This window comes from Buceros rhinoceros, unplaced genomic scaffold (genome assembly GCF_000710305.1).
Source record: "Buceros rhinoceros silvestris isolate BGI_N320 unplaced genomic scaffold, ASM71030v1 scaffold1179, whole genome shotgun sequence".
Lineage (NCBI taxonomy): Eukaryota > Metazoa > Chordata > Aves > Bucerotiformes > Bucerotidae > Buceros > Buceros rhinoceros.
In genome coordinates this window covers 43,306-62,220 of record NW_010433044.1, presented here as the reverse complement: position 1 = coordinate 62,220, position 18,915 = coordinate 43,306, and the positions used below count along the sequence as shown (strand labels likewise).

At 41.5% G+C, this 18,915-nt stretch overlaps 1 protein-coding gene across 1 annotated transcript in view; it reads left to right on the top strand.

The window, feature by feature from the left end:
• Positions 1 to 9,272, top strand: part of IL6ST (interleukin 6 signal transducer) — a gene marked incomplete at its 5' end in the record, with an annotated part of 19,338 nt that extends 10,066 nt beyond the window's left edge. Inside the window, 8 exons of the mRNA XM_010143961.1 lie at positions 429 to 645; positions 1,723 to 1,899; positions 2,567 to 2,668; positions 3,219 to 3,365; positions 4,300 to 4,440; positions 6,224 to 6,320; positions 7,646 to 7,727; positions 8,550 to 9,272. Of these exons, the coding sequence (XP_010142263.1) occupies positions 429 to 645; positions 1,723 to 1,899; positions 2,567 to 2,668; positions 3,219 to 3,365; positions 4,300 to 4,440; positions 6,224 to 6,320; positions 7,646 to 7,727; positions 8,550 to 9,272 (1,686 nt within the window). The remainder of the gene's footprint in view (positions 1 to 428; positions 646 to 1,722; positions 1,900 to 2,566; positions 2,669 to 3,218; positions 3,366 to 4,299; positions 4,441 to 6,223; positions 6,321 to 7,645; positions 7,728 to 8,549) is intronic.
• Between the last annotated feature and the right edge of the window lie 9,643 nt (positions 9,273 to 18,915).

Here is an 18,915-nt window from a genome sequence, read left to right as displayed (position 1 = left end):
GCAGTTTTCTCCTAAGTCATCTGAAAGCTAATACCATGAAAGAGAAACAAGTGTTTTTCCACACGTAATAAAAGACAACAATTGAGGCTGTTTTGCATTCAGGTTCAACACAGCTTAAGTGAGACTCCTTTTATGTCATTGTATTGTAAAGTCTCATAAAACATGTTCTGCAATCTTTACAGAATAGCCTGTATTAAACTACTAGGTAGGATTGTGAGCCGAGAAAATGAGGATTTAAACCAGAAGTAGTTCTGGAAGTTACTGTTTTACAGAAATGAACGCATGTTATTTGCACTTTCTTTAAATATGCAGCTATTTGTTCTGCACAACTTATCTTACTCTCAGATTTTTAATTTGTGCATCAAAGACAATAAAGTTGAAGTACTATATGTGCAGTATCAGTGTAATACAAGATGTGTTTCCAACAGGCATTGGAGCCATTTGAAGCCAATGGAATAATCTTGCATTATGAAGTGACTATCATAGATAAATCATCTCTCTCCAGTCCTCTGAAACGCACTGTTAATACTACCAATCTTACATTAAACCTGCCAAATGGAACTTACGAAGTGACTGTGATTGCCCATAACAGAGTCGGGGCGTCCCCTCCATCAGTTTTACTTATCCCAGCAACTAATTCAAAAGGTTGGTGCCCTCTGAATGTCCCTTTCAAATGCATTTGCATGGCTTTTCTTATGAGAAATCTTCAGTGTCATAAAATGATACGTTTTACATGGATGCACAAAGTATTGCTGAATGTATCTATAATCTTACGTCTTATAATTAGTCTACCTTTCGTATACTAGGGAATGTATGGATTTATGTTCTCACAGCTTCAGTTGAAGCTATGTGTGCTATTTTGCTGTTCTTTTTGCTCCTAATAGCTACTGTACAGTATATTTCATGTTGTTGCTTTTCTTGGCATAACAGGCATTTTTGTTTTCTTTTTAAAAAATGAAAGGGTTAAGAAAGCAAGCATCCTTTTACTTCATGTATATATCATCTTGCCATTATTCTTTTTCCTCCTGCCTTCTCATCTCTCCCCATCTGCTCCTTTTCTCTTTTGTTCCAGTCTCACTCCCACATTTTCAGTACCCTGCCTGGTTGGTTTGTCATCTGCTTCCACTGTTTCCCTGCTGTTCATGTTCCTTTCATTGTGCTGCAGTAGTAACTACAGTCTGGTTTCTCCTTACTTCCAGACAGTCCGAACACTACCAGAACAGGAAGCAAAAAATAAGTATGTGGACAGATGCTGCTTTTAGCATTACCTATGTTAACTAGTGTTAACATCTAAAATTATCAGATGAACTAATTAGGGGTATGTTTCAAACAGAGCGATGTTGCAGCTATAAGTGCTTGGAAAGGTATGTGAGTGTGAGGGTTAGAATAGGAATTTAGAAGTGTCTCAAGGTTTGATTTCTCTCTGAAATAGGAAGAAACTTAGTATCATTTTACTGCGAAATAAGGCAACTACTGTGTTTGAGAGAACCTGGGTCTAATTTCCAGTCTTTAAATAGCCTAATACTGCTTATTTTGAACTTCTGATACAAAGATTGGATGTAAGCTTCCAAATTTCAGAAAATGGCTTTTACCTTCACTTAGGTTCTGCCCAATTGTCACCATTACCCAAAAGTATCTACATTTGATGAAAAAGCAATTGTTATGAATTTTTAGTGAAAGAACTCTCAATATTTATGACTTTTCTGTTTTCTTTAATCACAGCTCCTGTGAAGAATGTTAGAACTGTACCTAAAGATGGCAAGCTGTGGGTAGGATGGACTGCTCCTAATAGCTATGTTCTTAAATATGTGATTGAATGGTGTCTGGTGTCCAGCAGTTTAGACTGCATCATAGAATGGCAAAATGAACCAGGAAATGTTCAAGGAACTTACTTAAAAGGTATTTAGCTCATATATCTACAAATACCTAAGTATTCTTATGCTGACTAGAATTTTATTGTAGAACAGAAATCTGGGACAATGCTCAGAGCTTCTGTTTGTCATGACTGTGGAAGTATTTGCATGTTTTTATTAAACATAAAACTCTATCTAATCTTGCATTTTGAAATTTGTGTATCAGCAAGGGTTTTATCTGTATTTTGGTTATAGTCTTATTCTTGGAAACCATTAAAATAACAAAAAGGATTAATTCTTTCGAAATCAAATTCTCTGAATCTTGTTGCAGTTCAAACAATGAAACTTTATCAAGGCTACAGTTCCGTTCAGATTATGATCAGTAGCTCAAATCAGTAACTTTGGGGTTCTGCGCTGCAGACAAAGGCATTTTATTTAAAATAAGTTAAAGAAAAACAGACTTCCTGTGAAGTATGTTTTATTAAATCTAACATTTGAATGTGAACCATTGTACGTGAACCATTGTTTTGTTCCTTTAGTTAATTTTTTGGAACAGAGTATCAATAAGCTCTAGAAAAAATAGTTAGCTGCATAAGGTAAAAGTTCATCTAAGAACACAGCTGAAACTCAGAACCCTGTATCTGAAATAAATCAGAAGGATGGAAAGGAATTTGATTGTCTGAACCAACACATTTCTGAATTCCTTTTATTAGGTGATATAAAGCCATTCAAGTGTTACTTGATAACTGTATACCCTCTATATGCTGATGGTCAAGGAAGTGGACAGTCTGTGAAGGCATATCTTCAGCAAGATCGTAAGTATGAAATAGTCATCTTGGAGCACATAAACTGACTTTGACTAAAAGTAATGAGGCATTTGCTTTAATGTGCACTGTGTAACGCAAAATGGTCCTACTCTTGAGGGCTATCTGACATAATTGATCTTGTCCCTTCTATTAACATCCTCTGAGCTTATTTAGAGTATTTAGGAGTTAAACAGATATCTGTGGCTGACTCTTTTTCCAGACTTTATCAGGTAATTTGGCATGAGTTTATTTTATTGGTATGATAATATTTCTACACTGATTTATTTTAAATTTCAAGTATGAAGCCAAGACTAATTAACAGTAGTTGAAGATTTTGTGTGATCTGGTGATTACTGGTTTTCATCTTTTTTTCTTGGAGGTTTCTCTTTTAAAACACCTTTAGAGTTTCTGTGTTGTCTGAAAATAATGCTTTGCTGATAAATTAGTCCAGATATTCCATCTGATGTTTTCATGCAGTGGCAATTCAGTGCTCCCTAATACACTGCTTCTGTGAATGGAAGGGTGCCCGACAGAAACTAATCTTCTTCTCCCAAAACAGGTCCTTCAAAAGGACCAACTGTTCAGACAAAGAAAGTAGGAAAAGCTGAAGCTGTTTTGACATGGAACCATCTCTCAGTGGATGAACAAAATGGATTTATCAGAAGTTACACCATATTTTACAAAACTGTTGATGGAAATGAAACAGGTAACAGAAAGCAGAGAAGTGATTTGTGGCATTGAAATATTCCATCTGTCTCCTTTCTTATACACGTTTCTGAAAAAGAAGACAGAATTGAGTGTGACTAACAGTTTATGATGATGACATACCTCTCCTCCATACCAGACAGAGAAGTCCTTAATAAAGAATTCTGAACATTAAGTCTGTGTATAGCAGGGTCCTGAGTTTCATTTCTGAAAGCTGATTTGTGAGTATTGTGTTCCCATCTTTCTACTGTTGAAATTCAGGAGGAGCTGGTGTTATAAGATGATGAAGCTAGGTCATTCGAGATGTAAAGGAGTTTACTGCATTTAACTATGATAAAGCCTTAAAATTTTTAGAAAGGGGATTTTTAATCCTCCTGCGGCTCTAGATCAGCATATTACTTAGGTAAAACATCTTGTTTGAAGTGCATTTTAGTTCTCAGTAGTGTGCATGACATGCAGGCATAAGACAGGGAGCTAGCACTATCAGAAGTTTTTCTCTTAAATGCACTTGAATTGGAAGGGCCAACTACTTACGCCTGTCCTACTTATTACTTCTAGTTAACCATGCTTTTTCTAGCTAGCAGCTAGCTGTTTCTAGTTATCCATATATTCTGCTTATTAGAGACCTCTAAGGCTCAACTTTTACTGCTAGTTTAGTTGGTAGCTACATCCTGGGAGGGAAGAAAGCCCCAAAGGAAATTAACATGTAAAATATCAAGAGCCAAAATTCAGACACTTTAATACAAACAAATGCATTTCAGCATTTCTTGAACAAGTTTGTAGCCTTTCTGTGTCTGTTGTATTTTTCATACAGCCATCCATTCTACTAAATCTTACACATCTGAAGACATGATGTCCTAATGCTATTGTGTTTGTACAGAATTGATGCTATTAATTAGTACAGAAAACTAGTATAAATTCTTTCCTCTCTTCAGCTGTAACAGTGGATCCTTCCAAGACGGAGTATACCCTTTCTTCTTTAACCAGTGACACACTGTATACTGTGCGGATGATGGCATACACAGATGAAGGAGGCAGGAGTGGTCCTGATTTTACTTTTACTACACAGAAGTTTGGTAAGGAAGAGTGTCCTAATTAGCAGAAGTAGGAGGCAGTGTTGCAACAGTATAGCAAAGCACTGTGCAAGATCTGGTAAGAGTGGAAGGTGATTTTATTTGAACAAACAGTTTCAGTTGCAGTCATACTCAAAAGGTGCATGATAATCCAAGTAGCCTATCCGGTATGCAAACAGGTAGTTTAGTCAGAATTTCCTCTGATTCTATGGAGGACAAGCTATCCTCTACAGGTGTCCTGGGTTCTTTTATGTTGGCCAATTTGCTGGCTTTGGAGGTGTTTTGTGTATACTTTAGGTTATAGTATTCTTTTGTCCCAACTTTGTGTGAGTCGTTAGGATTTACTCAGTGCCCTTGACTTCTCTTCTGCTGTCTGAGGGTTTCTGGTCTTAGAGTCCAGACTCTGTTTTAATCTGAAGGTAGGTTGGCATTTATTATGCTGATACGGGTTTCCTAAGAAGCTGCAGAGGTATGCTGGGTTCTTGATCTGCTAAGCTAGGTGTCAGTCATCGCATGTCATGCTTACAACCCTTCCTCAGGTTCCACGTTTTCATTCACTATTCATATCACTATTAAAGTTTGCTTTAAAGTTCTTTACAGAGACTGATTTTGAAGAGTTAACATACTGTATGTTAAGCTTTAGAGAGTGCTTTCTATTTGTAATGTTAAGAGCAACAACATCAAATGAACTTAGCTGTGGAAAGCACTTCTGTAGATTTAGCAGGTTTTGATTTTTTTTTTTCCCCCTGTATAGTGTTGCTCTTCCCTAATGTGTTGGGTCTATGTGGCAGGGTTTTGGTAGTGAGGGAGGGGCTGCAGGGGTGGCTCCTGTGAAAAGTTGCTAGAAGCTTCCCTGGCTCCTAGTCACACCTGCCTCTAGCCACGGCCAAGCCAGTCAGCAGTGGTGGTAGTGCCTCTGTGATAATGTATTTAAGAAGGGGAAAAAGATACTGATGGAAAAACCTCCAGTGGCAGAAAGGAATAGGACATGAGAGAAACAACTCTACAGACAGTAAGGTCAGTGAAGAAGGAGGGGGCTAGGTGCACTGAAGCAGATTCCCTTGCAGCTCATGGTGAGATGACAGGCTGACCCCCTGTAGCCCACAAAGGTTAATGGTGGAGCAGATGCTCACCTGCAGCCCATGGAGGACCCCACACTGGAGCAAGGAACTGCTTCTAAAGAAGACTGTCTCTGTGGGGAGTCCACACTGGAGCAGTCTGTCTGAAGGACTGCACCCTGTGGAAGGGACCTATGCTGGGGCAGTTCATAAAGAACTGCATCCCATGCGACGGACTCGTATTGGGGGAGTTCATGAAGGCCTGTCTGCTTGGGAGGGACCCCACAAAGAGCCACAAGGGTTGCAGGCAGAGGATATTTTAGTGTACGGAATAAACCAATGGATGAGTAGTGAGTGACCTTTGCTTAAGTGACATATTTGACCATGATGTTATGGCAGCCAGTAGGCCACTGAAACACCTGGACCACAGATGAAATTACACAGATGTTACTGTCATACCTGCTCGAACAGTAAAATCACTTGCTCTGTCAGTACTGCAGCTTCTAGATCAGTCTGTGGGCTCTTTGTTGATGCAAGCCATTAGATGCTGAGACAGAGCATTTCGTGTTTTCACCAACAGGGCTCTTTTTGTATGGCGAAAAGGTTCTTCTGAAGGTGAAGCTTAAGACAGCTCTGTGGGTTTATTCTGTCCATTTTGGAATGTATGCTGCTGCTGAGTTCCCTGCTTGCCAAAGCGGGCTATAACTGCTTCTCTTCATTTTCTTCAGGGAAAGGAGAAATTGAAGCCATAGTTGTACCTGTATGTCTAGCATTTCTGCTGATTGTGCTCCTTGGAGTTTTGTTTTGTTTCAACAAACGTGACTTGTAAGTATAAATGAAGTCTTTCTCTTTATGCTTCTGATATTTCTGGGCATAACAGAGAGACAGTATTAACAGTAGTAAATATTCTGCAGTTGGATCAGGAAAAGAAGGTGAAACACCCATAGACTGGTTGGAGACAAACATTTTCTCCTTGAGAAATCAAGGCCTCTTCAGATACTAATTTCTTACCGTCAACAAATAGCACACAAACTAACTGTTCCAAGACTCCGTCCTGCAGGGAAATTGCTGGCTTTTTTGTTAGAGTTGGTCCGTTAGGTTGTAATCAGGATATACTGTCTGTGGTGTTTCCTTAATCATCGTATGAGTAGAATGATGATCCCTAGTTTGTGAAGTACAGAAGATCTGTTTGGCTGCATTTGAGCTATTTAATTACTGTTAGCAAAGTTAAGGTTTACTGGCAAAAAAATGAGACAGAGATCTTACTTGCCTACCTTGCATAACCTCAGTCCAACTATGTACCTGTTCACTCTCTGCTGAGAAATATCCTGCCTCCTCAAGCTCCCTCTGCCCAGAGCTCTTCTCTGTGACTTTAGGTGAGAGCTCATCGCTGAAATGTTTTCCCTGGCAAGGAGTAGCACCTCTCCTGTGTCCCCAGTCAGCTATGTTTTCTTTCTAATTAAAGACAGCATTTTGTGCCCTTTTCCTTTTGACCTTCCTGCTGCTCCTAAAATCAGTTCTTAATGGATGTCACTTGAAGAGCCTGTCTTGCAGTGTCCTTCAGAGCTCTCATACAGAGGAGCTGTTGTCAGAGCCTGTTAATAAAAAGCAGGATAGGTGCATCAGTTTCAAAGTTCATTTGGTTGGGGGTACTTACATACGGAAACTCTATGGTTAGATAACAAGAGTTCACTGTTACAAAAAATGAAGCAAGATTTTCTTTAAATATTTTAACTTTATTTTTAGCTGTGAACTTGGCTTAGGTTTTGACAGCTGTGATATTCATAGTTGTCTTAAAGGAGTAACGGTCTATTTTTATACTGACATGCGTCCTAAACATTACCTAAATAATTGCTCTGTAGATTCTAGAGTGCTACAGACTTGAAAATACTTCACTAACCGCTACCATTTGCCTTATGTTGGATGGCTGCATCTGATGTGTAAAGGAGTTACAAGTGTAGTGCTGTGCTTTGCTAGTATGTCTTCCAACAGAGATGTAGAGAAGTGCTGGAAGCATTCCATTTGGAAATTAATACTCTTGGAATTTGCTGTGTAAGGAAGTGACATCCTGGATTATGCAGTACTTGCTATCATCATAGGAATTTGAGGAGTGCATCTAGTAATTTTATTCTGGTTTTAATTCTTTACAGAATTAAAAAACATATCTGGCCTATTGTCCCTGATCCATCCAAGAGTAACATTGCTCAGTGGTCTCCTCAAGTTCCAGCTAAGGTAATACTCATTTCTGTGTCCTGTATCTTCCTATTCCCTAAGGTTTCAAATAAACTAACCAGTGGAAGTCTTCTATCTTCTAGAAGGCAGATTTCAAGGAAAAGAAACCCTGGATATTAAGTTTCATGATGTTGTGATATGATATGGTTCAAAGGCTTCATTGCATCATTAGTTTCAGCATTAGAAATCATGTCCCTTAGCACAAGTTCATAACATAGAGCAGGCTTTAACATTGTGAATTATATTCAATTTACTAGTTGGAAGGGTCAAGTCCTAATTATTTTACTCACAGGACATCAGGATTAAGCAAACAGAATTTGTGATTGCCATTCTTAAAACACTGAAGTGACTTGTTTGCACAGTTAAGTCATGAATTAGAGAGAAGCTCTGAGTTCCTTATGGGTGAGGAAATGGCAGACAAATATATGTCACCTGTTAATGACATAGTAAATTCTGTTCAATAAACTGTCTAACTTCTTTGAAGTGCTTGTGACACTGAATACGTTATTGGAAGTAGTGTATGTATAGCCTGCAATATAGTACATTCCTGTGGTGCACAGCAGATGGCTCTATTTTTGTGTGAATAATTAAATTAAAATTAATTAGAACAAAGCTTGCACACCCACTGTGTAGAATAGCTGTTTGTGTTGGAAACAAAGCTATGTCCTTCATTTTGTAGCAGTTACTTTGGAGATATTTCCAGACTTAGTAAACATACATGAAGAAACTCAGAACAATTACAGAATAAATTCAGGTACTTAATGGGGTTTTTGATCTTTGACATAACCTTCCTCTTAGGCAACATCCTTCTCTTTCTTTCAGCATAACTTTAGTTCCAAAGATCAGATGTACCCAGAAGGCAGCTTTACAGATGTAAGCGTCGTAGAAATAGAAGCTGATGACAAGAAGTCTTTTTCAGAACAAGATCTAAAACCCTTTGATTTGCTTAAAAAGGAGAAAAGCACTTCAGAAGGGCACAGCAGTGGTATTGGAGGATCCTCGTGCATGTCTTCTCCTAGGCAAAGCGTCTCTGACAGCGATGAAGGTGAAAGTACACAAAATACTTCAAGCACTGTACAGTATTCAACTGTAGTACTTAATGGCTACAGAGATCAAACACCTGTACAAGTCTTTTCCAGGTCTGAGTCAACTCAGCCACTGCTAGATTCAGAAGAGAGATCAGAGGATCATGCTGGAGGAGCTGACAGTACAACACAGAGGCAGCAGTATTTCAAACAAAATGGTGGTCAGGATGAAACCAACACAGACAGGCCATGCTTTGAAAGAACAAAGCAAATGACTTCTAATGAGGGGGATCTTGTTGGATTTGCACAACTGCAGATCTCAGGTCAGAATTTACAGCTCTTGGGCCTTGGGCTGGAAAAAAGTACCCAGGAAGCTGCTCTGTCAGATGTTTTACAGACAAGTACTGAAGGACAAACTGTGAGACCTGAAACAGTGGATGGAAATCCACCTTCAGTTGATGAAATGCCAAAAAGTTACCTCCCACAGACTGTGAGGCAGGGAGGCTACATGCCTCAGTGAGAGAAGAGACTGGCTCTGTATAGGCCTGCCTTAGTGCCTGTTCACACTTCCTCCTGTGTTTCTGATAAAGTAAGCTAGGTATTTTTATCTCAATGCAGATAGAATATTGAAGTGAGGTGAAAAGTAATTCGACAAAGTACAATAAAGACTGTGTTTCTGTGGAAAATCTTCAGTCCAGACCAACTGGAGACTTGCTTTTATGCACTACATAAAATCTTAGGTCTGGATAGCTGAACAAGCCTTTGTGCTACCTTTGGTTTTTTGTCTTGTCTTACCAGATTAACATGATTGACAATGGCAAGTTTCAATTACTCACATCAGCCAATAGACTTCCTAGAAAAAACACTCTGATTTATGACAGTGTACAAGTCTAAAATGACAGTTTTAGTTGCTTGGGGCACCTTTATGCAAAAGTAAGGCTGAAGACTTAGTATTTTAATGTGGAAGAATACTTACGTCTTATACTTTGACGTGAGCTTGATTGACTTCCTGAATTTTGACTTTGCTTGGTGTCTCAGTTTCCAGCTTACCAGACATGCAAATCATGTTCATCCCCATTTAAAAATTAAATAGAACTTGCTATGGTGTGCAAATAAGAAAACACCATGATTGCTTGACTCTGAATGCTACCGTAGTAATTAATATCCTGCCTCTCTGTGCACATATGAACTATATGATAATCTGGCCTAAAAATGTGCCTTGCAACTTGACACGCAGCAATTCAGTCTCATCCTAAAGTTAAAAAGTCCGGATAAAAACACAGATTAACAGTTTAAGGTTTTGTACCGAAATCACTGTCTGATTATAGCATACCTCTCTGGTCATATAAACTGCCTTTGTTTAGCAAATGCACCCTTGCTGTATTCAGCTTGAGAGGCAAGTAGCAAGCTGTAACTACTCAGGAAAAAAGGGAGTATGACCTTCTTCCTGATGACTACAGTTAGTGTGCTGTAACCTCACTGCTAATGCTGCAGGACCTTTGTGGCACTGAAAGCAGCAAAAACCAAAGTACTGAAGTCATTGAAGCTCCCAGAAGAAACAAAAAAAAAAAAACCCCACCAAAAAGTATACCCTGCATTTGAACGTTACTGGTAGTATGTATCTATTAGCAGTCATGAACCACAACTAACACTTCTGTGGCTGTTAAAATTCCTTAATTTTTTCTTAGGTCTCACTTTTCCCCTGTCCATACAGTTTGCATTTTATTGAAGATATATCCAAGATTTCTTGGAGACTGTCGTCTCTACCAGGGTTTTAAAGAAAAATGAAATTAGATTAAAATAAAGCCTGTCTCCAATGAGAACTAGAAATTTTATGGCACTCTTGTAAATTTTTTTCAACCTTAACGTAGTCTAGTCAGCTTTCTAATCTGACACTAATAAAACCCTAATTCAAGACACTAAATGCTGTGTTGTGAGAATAAAACAAGGGTTTTATTTCTCCTTCAGCAAAAGAACTATGTATTTAAGACCACCCGCAACCTTTTATGCTGTAATCTCTTGTGCTGCCATTCTGCAAAGCACTTGCTAAAGGCCCTGGAAAGGCAGGCATCAGTAACATTTCAACTTCCCTTGTCTTTCTGCCAGCTTAAATGGAAGCATGAGTACACATGTAAATGTTCACCATGTGTCTTCTGCCTTTGTTTCAAAGAAAGTCAGTGCTAGAGTAAATTCATAAATTACCTCTTGAAGTCCAGACTATTTAAAACAGATAAACAATGCAGAATCTTTAACATTTCAGTATTCAGGAGTGTCTTTCTCCCAACAGTAGGTTGGTTTTTTTTTTACCTGTGTGCTTTTTTAAACTAAAAGACTGTGTTGCAGCTTACTGTAACTACATCTTTCTCCTCCCCTCTTTCCATCTTGGCACCTTCAAACTCACTCACAGAGGGCAAGGGCATAATGGAAATTATGCTGTCAGGAGACAGCAGGGACTGCCTTTCATTTTTTCAGAGGCTGAAGGAGCATTCCTTTGTCAGAACACATTCCTCTTGGAAAATAATGGCAGGTACTTTACTGGGGGATGGGTCCTCTTCTCTGGAAAGCTTGATAGTGACTGTAGAAACCACAAGTAAAAGGGAAAGTCTTTGCTGAGCAGTGGTGCTTTTTAGAACTGCCCTGCAGCCATCTAACCCACCTCTTCTCCATCTCTCAAACACTGCAGGTCACAACCTGGCTACTTAGTCTGAACATTGCTTCCAAGGCTTGGATGTTTTCAAAAACAGGGTCATCATTTCTTTCTTTCTTTTTTTATATTACATATTGTGATCTAGTGATACTAACTTTTGATAGCAAGTGTCATATTTGAGGGACAACTTCAGTTATTCCTGAATAACGGTGTAAAGGGAAGGTATTTTGTTCTCAGTTGCTGTTAATCATGGACATCTCCAATAATAAACAGTGTCAAGAGGTTCCAATTTTAAAGGTCTGTGCTAACAAGAGTTCTGGCGTGTCACTTCTGGCATCTTTCTTTCTTCATTGTTTATGGGCCACTCACTCCTGATCGTACAGGATTGTATCCTAGAGAGAATTCTGTCTGACAGTTACATTCCTTCTTTGTGCATTTATCTAGGGCTAAAATCCTAAAGACGAAGCCAGAGGTGCTGGTTGGTGAACAGCTTGTAGAAGCCACAATACATACAAATAACAGGTTTTCAGCTTGTCCGTAAAACTAAGTGCCAAATACTGTATCATGCAGTGTTAAGGGTTTATCTTGATTTTGTACTAGAGCTCTTAACAAGCTAACGGTATCAAACAGTTACACACAAGGTTTTATAGTATCTATAATTTAATCACGGCAATCCACTGAAATTCTCTTAACTTGGCCCTAACATAGTAAATAAGGAAAAAGCTCTCTTCCCCCTGCCCAGTAACTGTGGTGCACTTTATAAATTGAAGGCATCACTAGAATCAAATCACTCTTCGATATTGGCACTTTCCTGTCCATTTTATTTCCTGGGCTCGAATTTTTCAGGTAGGGGTGGTAGAATAATTGTAAAGACCTTGTAACTTCAGTGGCAGGGAAGGGAAGCTAGTAGATATATATTTTTCCTGTATCAGCATGTTTGAAACATCTTTTAAGTGCAGGCTGGCTAACTGCTCTGTTTACGAGCGAAGTGAATATACTTATGGCTGTAGCTTTGTTGTGGTGGTTCTGTTAGAACAGGAGGTTGTTAGGGTTGTTTCTAGTGTGTGGTGACTCACTTTCAGGGCAGTTAGTGTGGGTATATCCTCTTCCACTGTAGTGAAAGTCTCGGGATTATGTTTCATATGCCCTACTCTAGTCAACCAAACTGCCTGTTAAGCCTTAACCTAGCAGCACGAGGCGCAGCAGCGCAGAAATTTTTCTAAACTTCCTTCTGGAGAGTGCAAGAAGCATGTGCCATGCTGTGTCACAGCAGCCTAGCAAAATGCTAATTATCAGGACTGGAAAACAAACTTCAGCCCTAGGAGAAGGGAGTTCTCATGTGAGGGCCAAGTTGCGTTCTTGGGCATTGAAGAAGCCCCATGGCCTGGGGTGGGGTGTGCAGCTTCAGCTTTTGACCGTAAATCATGAGCACCCCAAATGGTTAAAATTTGATTGGTGTGCCCAATATGTGGGAATCACCATGCTGATTCAACTTCAGTAATTGAACTTGTTTAATTAGCGCCAGGTCTTGAACGTCCAAGACCCACATCAATATATGCTGCTGTGGTATTGACCTCACAGTGAGATCTGTAGCTCCAGAGACCCTCAGATTAAGTCAGCCCTGCTCCAGAACGTACCCATTTTAGATTGTAATTTTTGTGCATTTAAATAGCCTAAATATACTAGTTTATTTTCCCTGAGACAGTTGTTTGTTGTAATGGAGATTAACTGTTACTTGGATACACTCCTTTAACTATGTTAAAGGAAGTGACAGATTGTAAAACTTCATTTATCTTCTGTAACCTCTTGTCTGTTTACTAGGGTAGAGATATATAGCCATTTTAAATTCCAGTAGTTGCTTTTTAATGTTATTTGGAAGTAGTTTATAACAAAAATCTTGAGTCTTTTGTCATGTAACAGACATTTGGGAATTAGAGTTAACCCCACTGTCTTCAGCTTAGCTCTTGATCCAGGACACTGCGGTGAAGTGGAGGTGTAAGTGCAAGGGTCTGGAGAAGGGTAAAATTCAGAGTCTTGCCTTGAACTTACAAATTCCATTTCTCTTCTTTAAAAGTGAAAGGATCAATAAAAAAAACGTTAAGCTAAAACACATACATGTGTTTGCTTTCACTGTCATTTCCTTTGTAGTACTTGTGCAATCTGAGCCATTCTTGAAAATGAACGCAGTGCTGACTTAATGCACAAGGATGTATTCTTAAGGCCTCGATATTTGGAACAAACAAATTTAAAATTAATGACTAAGGGCCAGATCTCAACAATTCCCCACTTCCCCCCGCCTCTTAACTTTAGTGCACAAAGAGAGGGTGGGCAGTGAGTACCTGCCAGAATGCAGATTAGTCAGTACTTGCGTTTATTTGCAAAGGCAACCTTGAAGGGGATATATGCATATATGCAATAAAGTCACTGATTCTCTGCAGAAGCACACTTCTGTAACAATAGATGAAAATCACATATGGCACAACTGCCGACAGACGGCTGGAAAGCTCCACGTCCTCCTGCTCAGCCTGAAGGGTCTTCTGCACCCTGCGGCGCCTGTACTTCTCTGGCAATTGCAGGCATGGTAGATACGCATACGCTGCAGCGTTGAAACTGGTAACACCTCTTGCATTTCTTCGTGTCAAAGCACACGCATTAATGGACCTAGTCCTCGCACCAGTCTTGTTTGCTGTGTCACATATAGCCTGACACCTCAATACGCCAATGGATTGTCTAGCAACCCAAGTGCTTTTACGTGGCTTTAAGGAGTGTGGGGTCAAGGTGACTGGTCATCAAATGTTGCTGTGCTCATCTGCGCATCTAGGTAAGCAGAGGCGTGGGACACAAGGACAGACATACTAACAACGAAAGTGCCTTCATGCTGGATTGGATGGCTAGTGAATGTAAACATTAAGTCAAATTTTACTATGTACTTAAAGTATGGCTGATTAAGCTACTGGTAATCTGAATGCCAGCTTGAAAGGGCTTGCATACTCCGGCCAGAGGTTAAACGTGTAAATTGCTGCATAAGCTGTCTCTGTATGGAAATGTGTTTTAATACCAGTACACTATCTTCATTCTTTTGCAAGCTGCATGGTTATTGTCATATAAACTCTTTCTACAATTTACTTTGTGGTCAGTTGTGAATGTCTTCCTCCTTGTTACCCTGTGCCTGAATGTTGCATTTGTCTAGTACATAATATATGAAAACAAAACAAAATTCCATACTTGCCTCGTGTGCTGGAGTTGGTGTTTTGTAAGGCTGAACTGGTAACCTTAGGAGGAGTCGAGTCTAGGCACTACCTCATAGGCAAGAAACAGGGAGACATTCCCACAGGGAGATGTGTCCTGGTTCACGAGGACAAAAGGCAGTAGTTGGTATATATTCCTGGTGGGGTGCGTGGACAAATGCTGCAGTCCTTTGTAACTGCTCCTGGAAACAGGTGTTGGCTGCAACTGGCTGATCTTGGTGGTGAGACAGGTCCCTGTCCCAGGCACCTGGCTCTACTCCTGCTACTGGCCACTGGTCTGTATGTTCTGCGCTGCAGGGTCTCACCAGGGAAGGCGTGGCTGTGTCTGCCTGCAGTTCCCATGCTCAGAAGGTGTAGGACCAGTGCTCCAAGGCAGGCTTCTTTAGGTCTATTGAAAAGGGGAAGAATATTGTCCAAAAATCCAGTTCTAAGAAACACTAAGGCAGTGAGGAGCAGATTATAACACTGTCTGCTCAGACAGCCTCCTCATTTCCCAAAAAAAAAGGCTTCACAGACCTCGCTAGGTCTGGCATTGCCCTGAGTCTCACCAGGGTTTGTGGTGTTTTTTTGTTTCTAATGGGGGAGGACCCTACAGGCCTTTAGCAAACCTAAATCTCAGTACAGAAAAAGCACAGTTGGATCTTCAAAGGTTGGTCACATCCAAACCAAAAGGTTTCAAGGGTGGCACCTGAGGAGAGACAGTTTCCCCTTCCTGACTGAAGTTCTGATTTCTGTAGGCCGACTCAGACCCATGTAAAAGGGGTCTGTGAGGGGGTGAGGATGAGGGGTTACATTATGTGTCACTCCCAGCAGCAAAAATTATTTCTGTCACTGCCACAAAAGAGCCATCCCAGACAGATAATTCCAGTTATCACTTCACTGCTAAAGCACGTGCAAATACAACCCTAGAGAGCTTTTCCAAAATGTTTGGTCACCGCATGGTTGTTCACTTGTCACTCTTCTGCATAAGGCCCCTGAAGTTTCTCCAGGAGCGTGGGATTTTTCACATATCCTCACCTGAGCTCATAGCTGCTGAGCATCAGCACAGTTGGGTTTCACAGCTGCAGGGCAAAGTACATGCAGAAGAGGAGGCAGAAGCTTCATCTTTTATGGACTGCTTCTCTGCTGGCAGAGCAGGATTGCTTCCTGTAAAAGGGAATAAGGCTGAGCAGCATGACAGCAATGACCTGCTTTCCACAGAAAACATACTTGCACAAGCTACACATCAGCATGCCAGAAGCTGCTGGGTTCCTGGGAACAGCTCTCCATACCCATGGCTGGGGCCAGCAGAACCTGCCGAGGAGATGAGGATGTGCCTGTGTGCCCAGGTTTGTCCAGCGAAGATAGGCACTGGGCTGCTACACAGCACAAAAGCTTCAAAGCAACAGCGACTCAACTCAGAGGAACCTGTGGGGTGATGCGTTTGGCAGGCTGCTGGGGGGTTACAGCTCTGCTTTGACTGCTGATAATCACGGTAACATTGAACCTCTCTGCAAAAGCATCTTACACATGTTTTCCAGACGTTTGTGCTGTTCACAGGAAAGCAATCTAGTGCTTTCCTGTGTTCCCAGCAGCCTCCAACTACCAAGAAATAACTAGCAGAGCCAAAAAATCCCTCCCTCCCACTGCAAATAGTTGGGAAATTCCTGGCCTCAGCCAGGGACACTCCGAGGACTAATGACCCGACTGGGAAATCCAGGACACAATTCAGAGCAAGTGACTGGACTCCAGACTCGTCTGCAAAATGGAGCCATTCTGTGCACTGGGGTGCTAGGCATCACACCGGCTTTCCTTTCATGGTAACACATAAATCATGCTGTGGGCTCAGGCACTGAGCTGGGTCAGAGGCCAGCAACAGGTATCAGTGACAGGACAGCTCTGAGGGTCCCATCTACCTGTGTCCAGCCACCAGAACTGAGCTGGTCCACTGCAGCTGCTGGCACAGCCCATTACAGTGTTGCACAGCAGGATCTGGGTGCCAAAATCCCAAATAAAGCTCCTCAGAAAACGCTCTTCAGGGCTGCGAGTGCCTGGGGTATTCATTACCTCCCCGATGCAGCTGTGCAGCAGCCATGCCAGCAAAGGTAACTGGGACCAGTGAGGGAGCACCATCGTGCTGGTGCTGTGGGCAGGAGTCTGCGCATCCTCTAACACGCACAGCACCTTGCATCTGCTGCTCCCACCAGCACCGTCTATCTGGCCCAACTCCTGCTCTTCAACGTGCATTTCTCAGAGGCCCTGGGCAGGTCCCCAGCACCCCAGAGCCTGTCCAGGGCACTGGGGCCATGGCGGGAGATGGCAGCAGCATGTTACCTTTAACAGTGGGACAGGCCCGCTGCTCCAGCCCCGGCTCTTACCCACAGACAAATTACTCATGCCTTATTTAGTATTTCTTTCCTGGCAGTTTAGCAAGTCCCCTGGGCTTCTCTTCTGCCTCTCACTTTGCCAGCAAAAGCTCTGACCTTTGTTTCATGCCTCCATCACTCATGGTCCTGGAAGGGACACTGAAGCCAGGCCCATGGGCAGGCAGAGCAGCCGCATGCTGCCAGGAAGGTCAGTGTCCCAGTGCCCTTTGCCACACATTCCCGTGGGTCAGGGACACACAGTACCCAGTCCACACAAAATCGCTTGCTCCATGTCCCTGCAGGCTGACTAACACGCTGGGATTTGCTAATCAGAAGCCAGTTCTCACGCATTGCTACAGCCTGAATCATTGCACGGCATGAGCCAGATAATCAGCATGGACCCTCATTTTTTACCAAGCTACATTCCCATGCACTTTGAGAACAAACACAGGGCTCTTGAAGAACATTTCTGGATCAGACTCGTAGCAGCAAAAGGCTTCCTGCTTGAACGGATGCAGCTTTTTCCCCTGCTTTGAGGAGAGTCAGCACTGGAGAAGGAACATGCGTGATTGCGTGTGCACAGAAAGGCCAAGGGCACCACCCCACCGTGCGCACCGCCTCTCTCCACCCCCACTGCAGGGCTTGGTTATGGACAACTAGACAGTACGATTTTGTTACTAAGACAAATTTTCCTACATCTGTGGTACCGTAACAACCTTTAAAATGTTCTGATTGCCATTGACCATGGAGTACATGAAGCTTACACCATGTTGAGTTAGCTACACCTGAAGAGGTTCCCTCCTAGCCTCCTCATCTTCCCCTCCCAGAAAACCACTTGCCAATATACCCAGGACAAAAGCAGGTGCCCCCAGAGCCTGCTCAGGGCATGGCTCTTGCAGCAATTCTCTATTATGCTCCATTTGCTGCACACATTTTTACTCACCTATTTGCTGGGTATCTTCCTTCTTCAAGTGAAACTAGCAACACTCCTGTCTGTCTGTGGCAGAGAGCCTTTTCATTTTACTTATTGATATAAATTAATGCCATTTAGATAAATAATACACACATCTATGAATGAAAGCAAACTGAATTGTTGTATAAGTATGAAAAATAAAGGAACTCATATCAGCCACCAGGTTGCTCAAACCCCTGTCCAACCTGGCCTTGAACACCTCCAGCTATGGGGCATCCACAATTTCTCTGGTCAGCCTGTTCCAGTGTCTCACCGCCCTCACAGTAAAGAATTCCTCCCTAATATCTAATCTAAATCTACCTGCTTTCAGTTTGAAGCCATTACCCCTCATCCTATCACTGCACTCCCTGATAAAGAGTACCTAGCGCACAGCTTATACAGAGGATCATCCTTTACTTTATAACCACATTACTTACGGACAGCCCTCTGTCCTGGAAGAAAGGTGAAAATTAACAAAATCTAAACTCCTGTGTGTCCATTTTCACCCAAAATGGTTCAACACATCCCTCCTTCCTTCCTCTCACAGCTCAGACAGCATGAAACCTTGTTAAGTCCATAAACTTCAGATCCTCTTCATCAGAAGTGTAAGATCAATTAAACCCTTCTGAAAATAAAAGCAAAAGCCCTAAAGACAAGCAAAACTCAGGGCCTAATCACGAGCCAAACTTTAAAAAAAAAAAAAATCCCTGGAGATTAAAGCAAATGCAGGGAACGTGTTTGAAGAGAGAAACATGGGAGAGAGAGACAAAGGCAGCAAGGCATGGAGGCAGCTAGATATAAACATTTCTGGACAGTGTGCTAGTTATGAAAAAGCTTTACATTACAAGCAAAGACACTAACCCCTGCAGTTTAATTTTTTCCTGTGTTCAAAGGATTTTTAAACCCATTTTGTAAATAAAGACTTCTATAGTTCATAAACTATTGACACTAACGTAAACTCCTACTCCCAA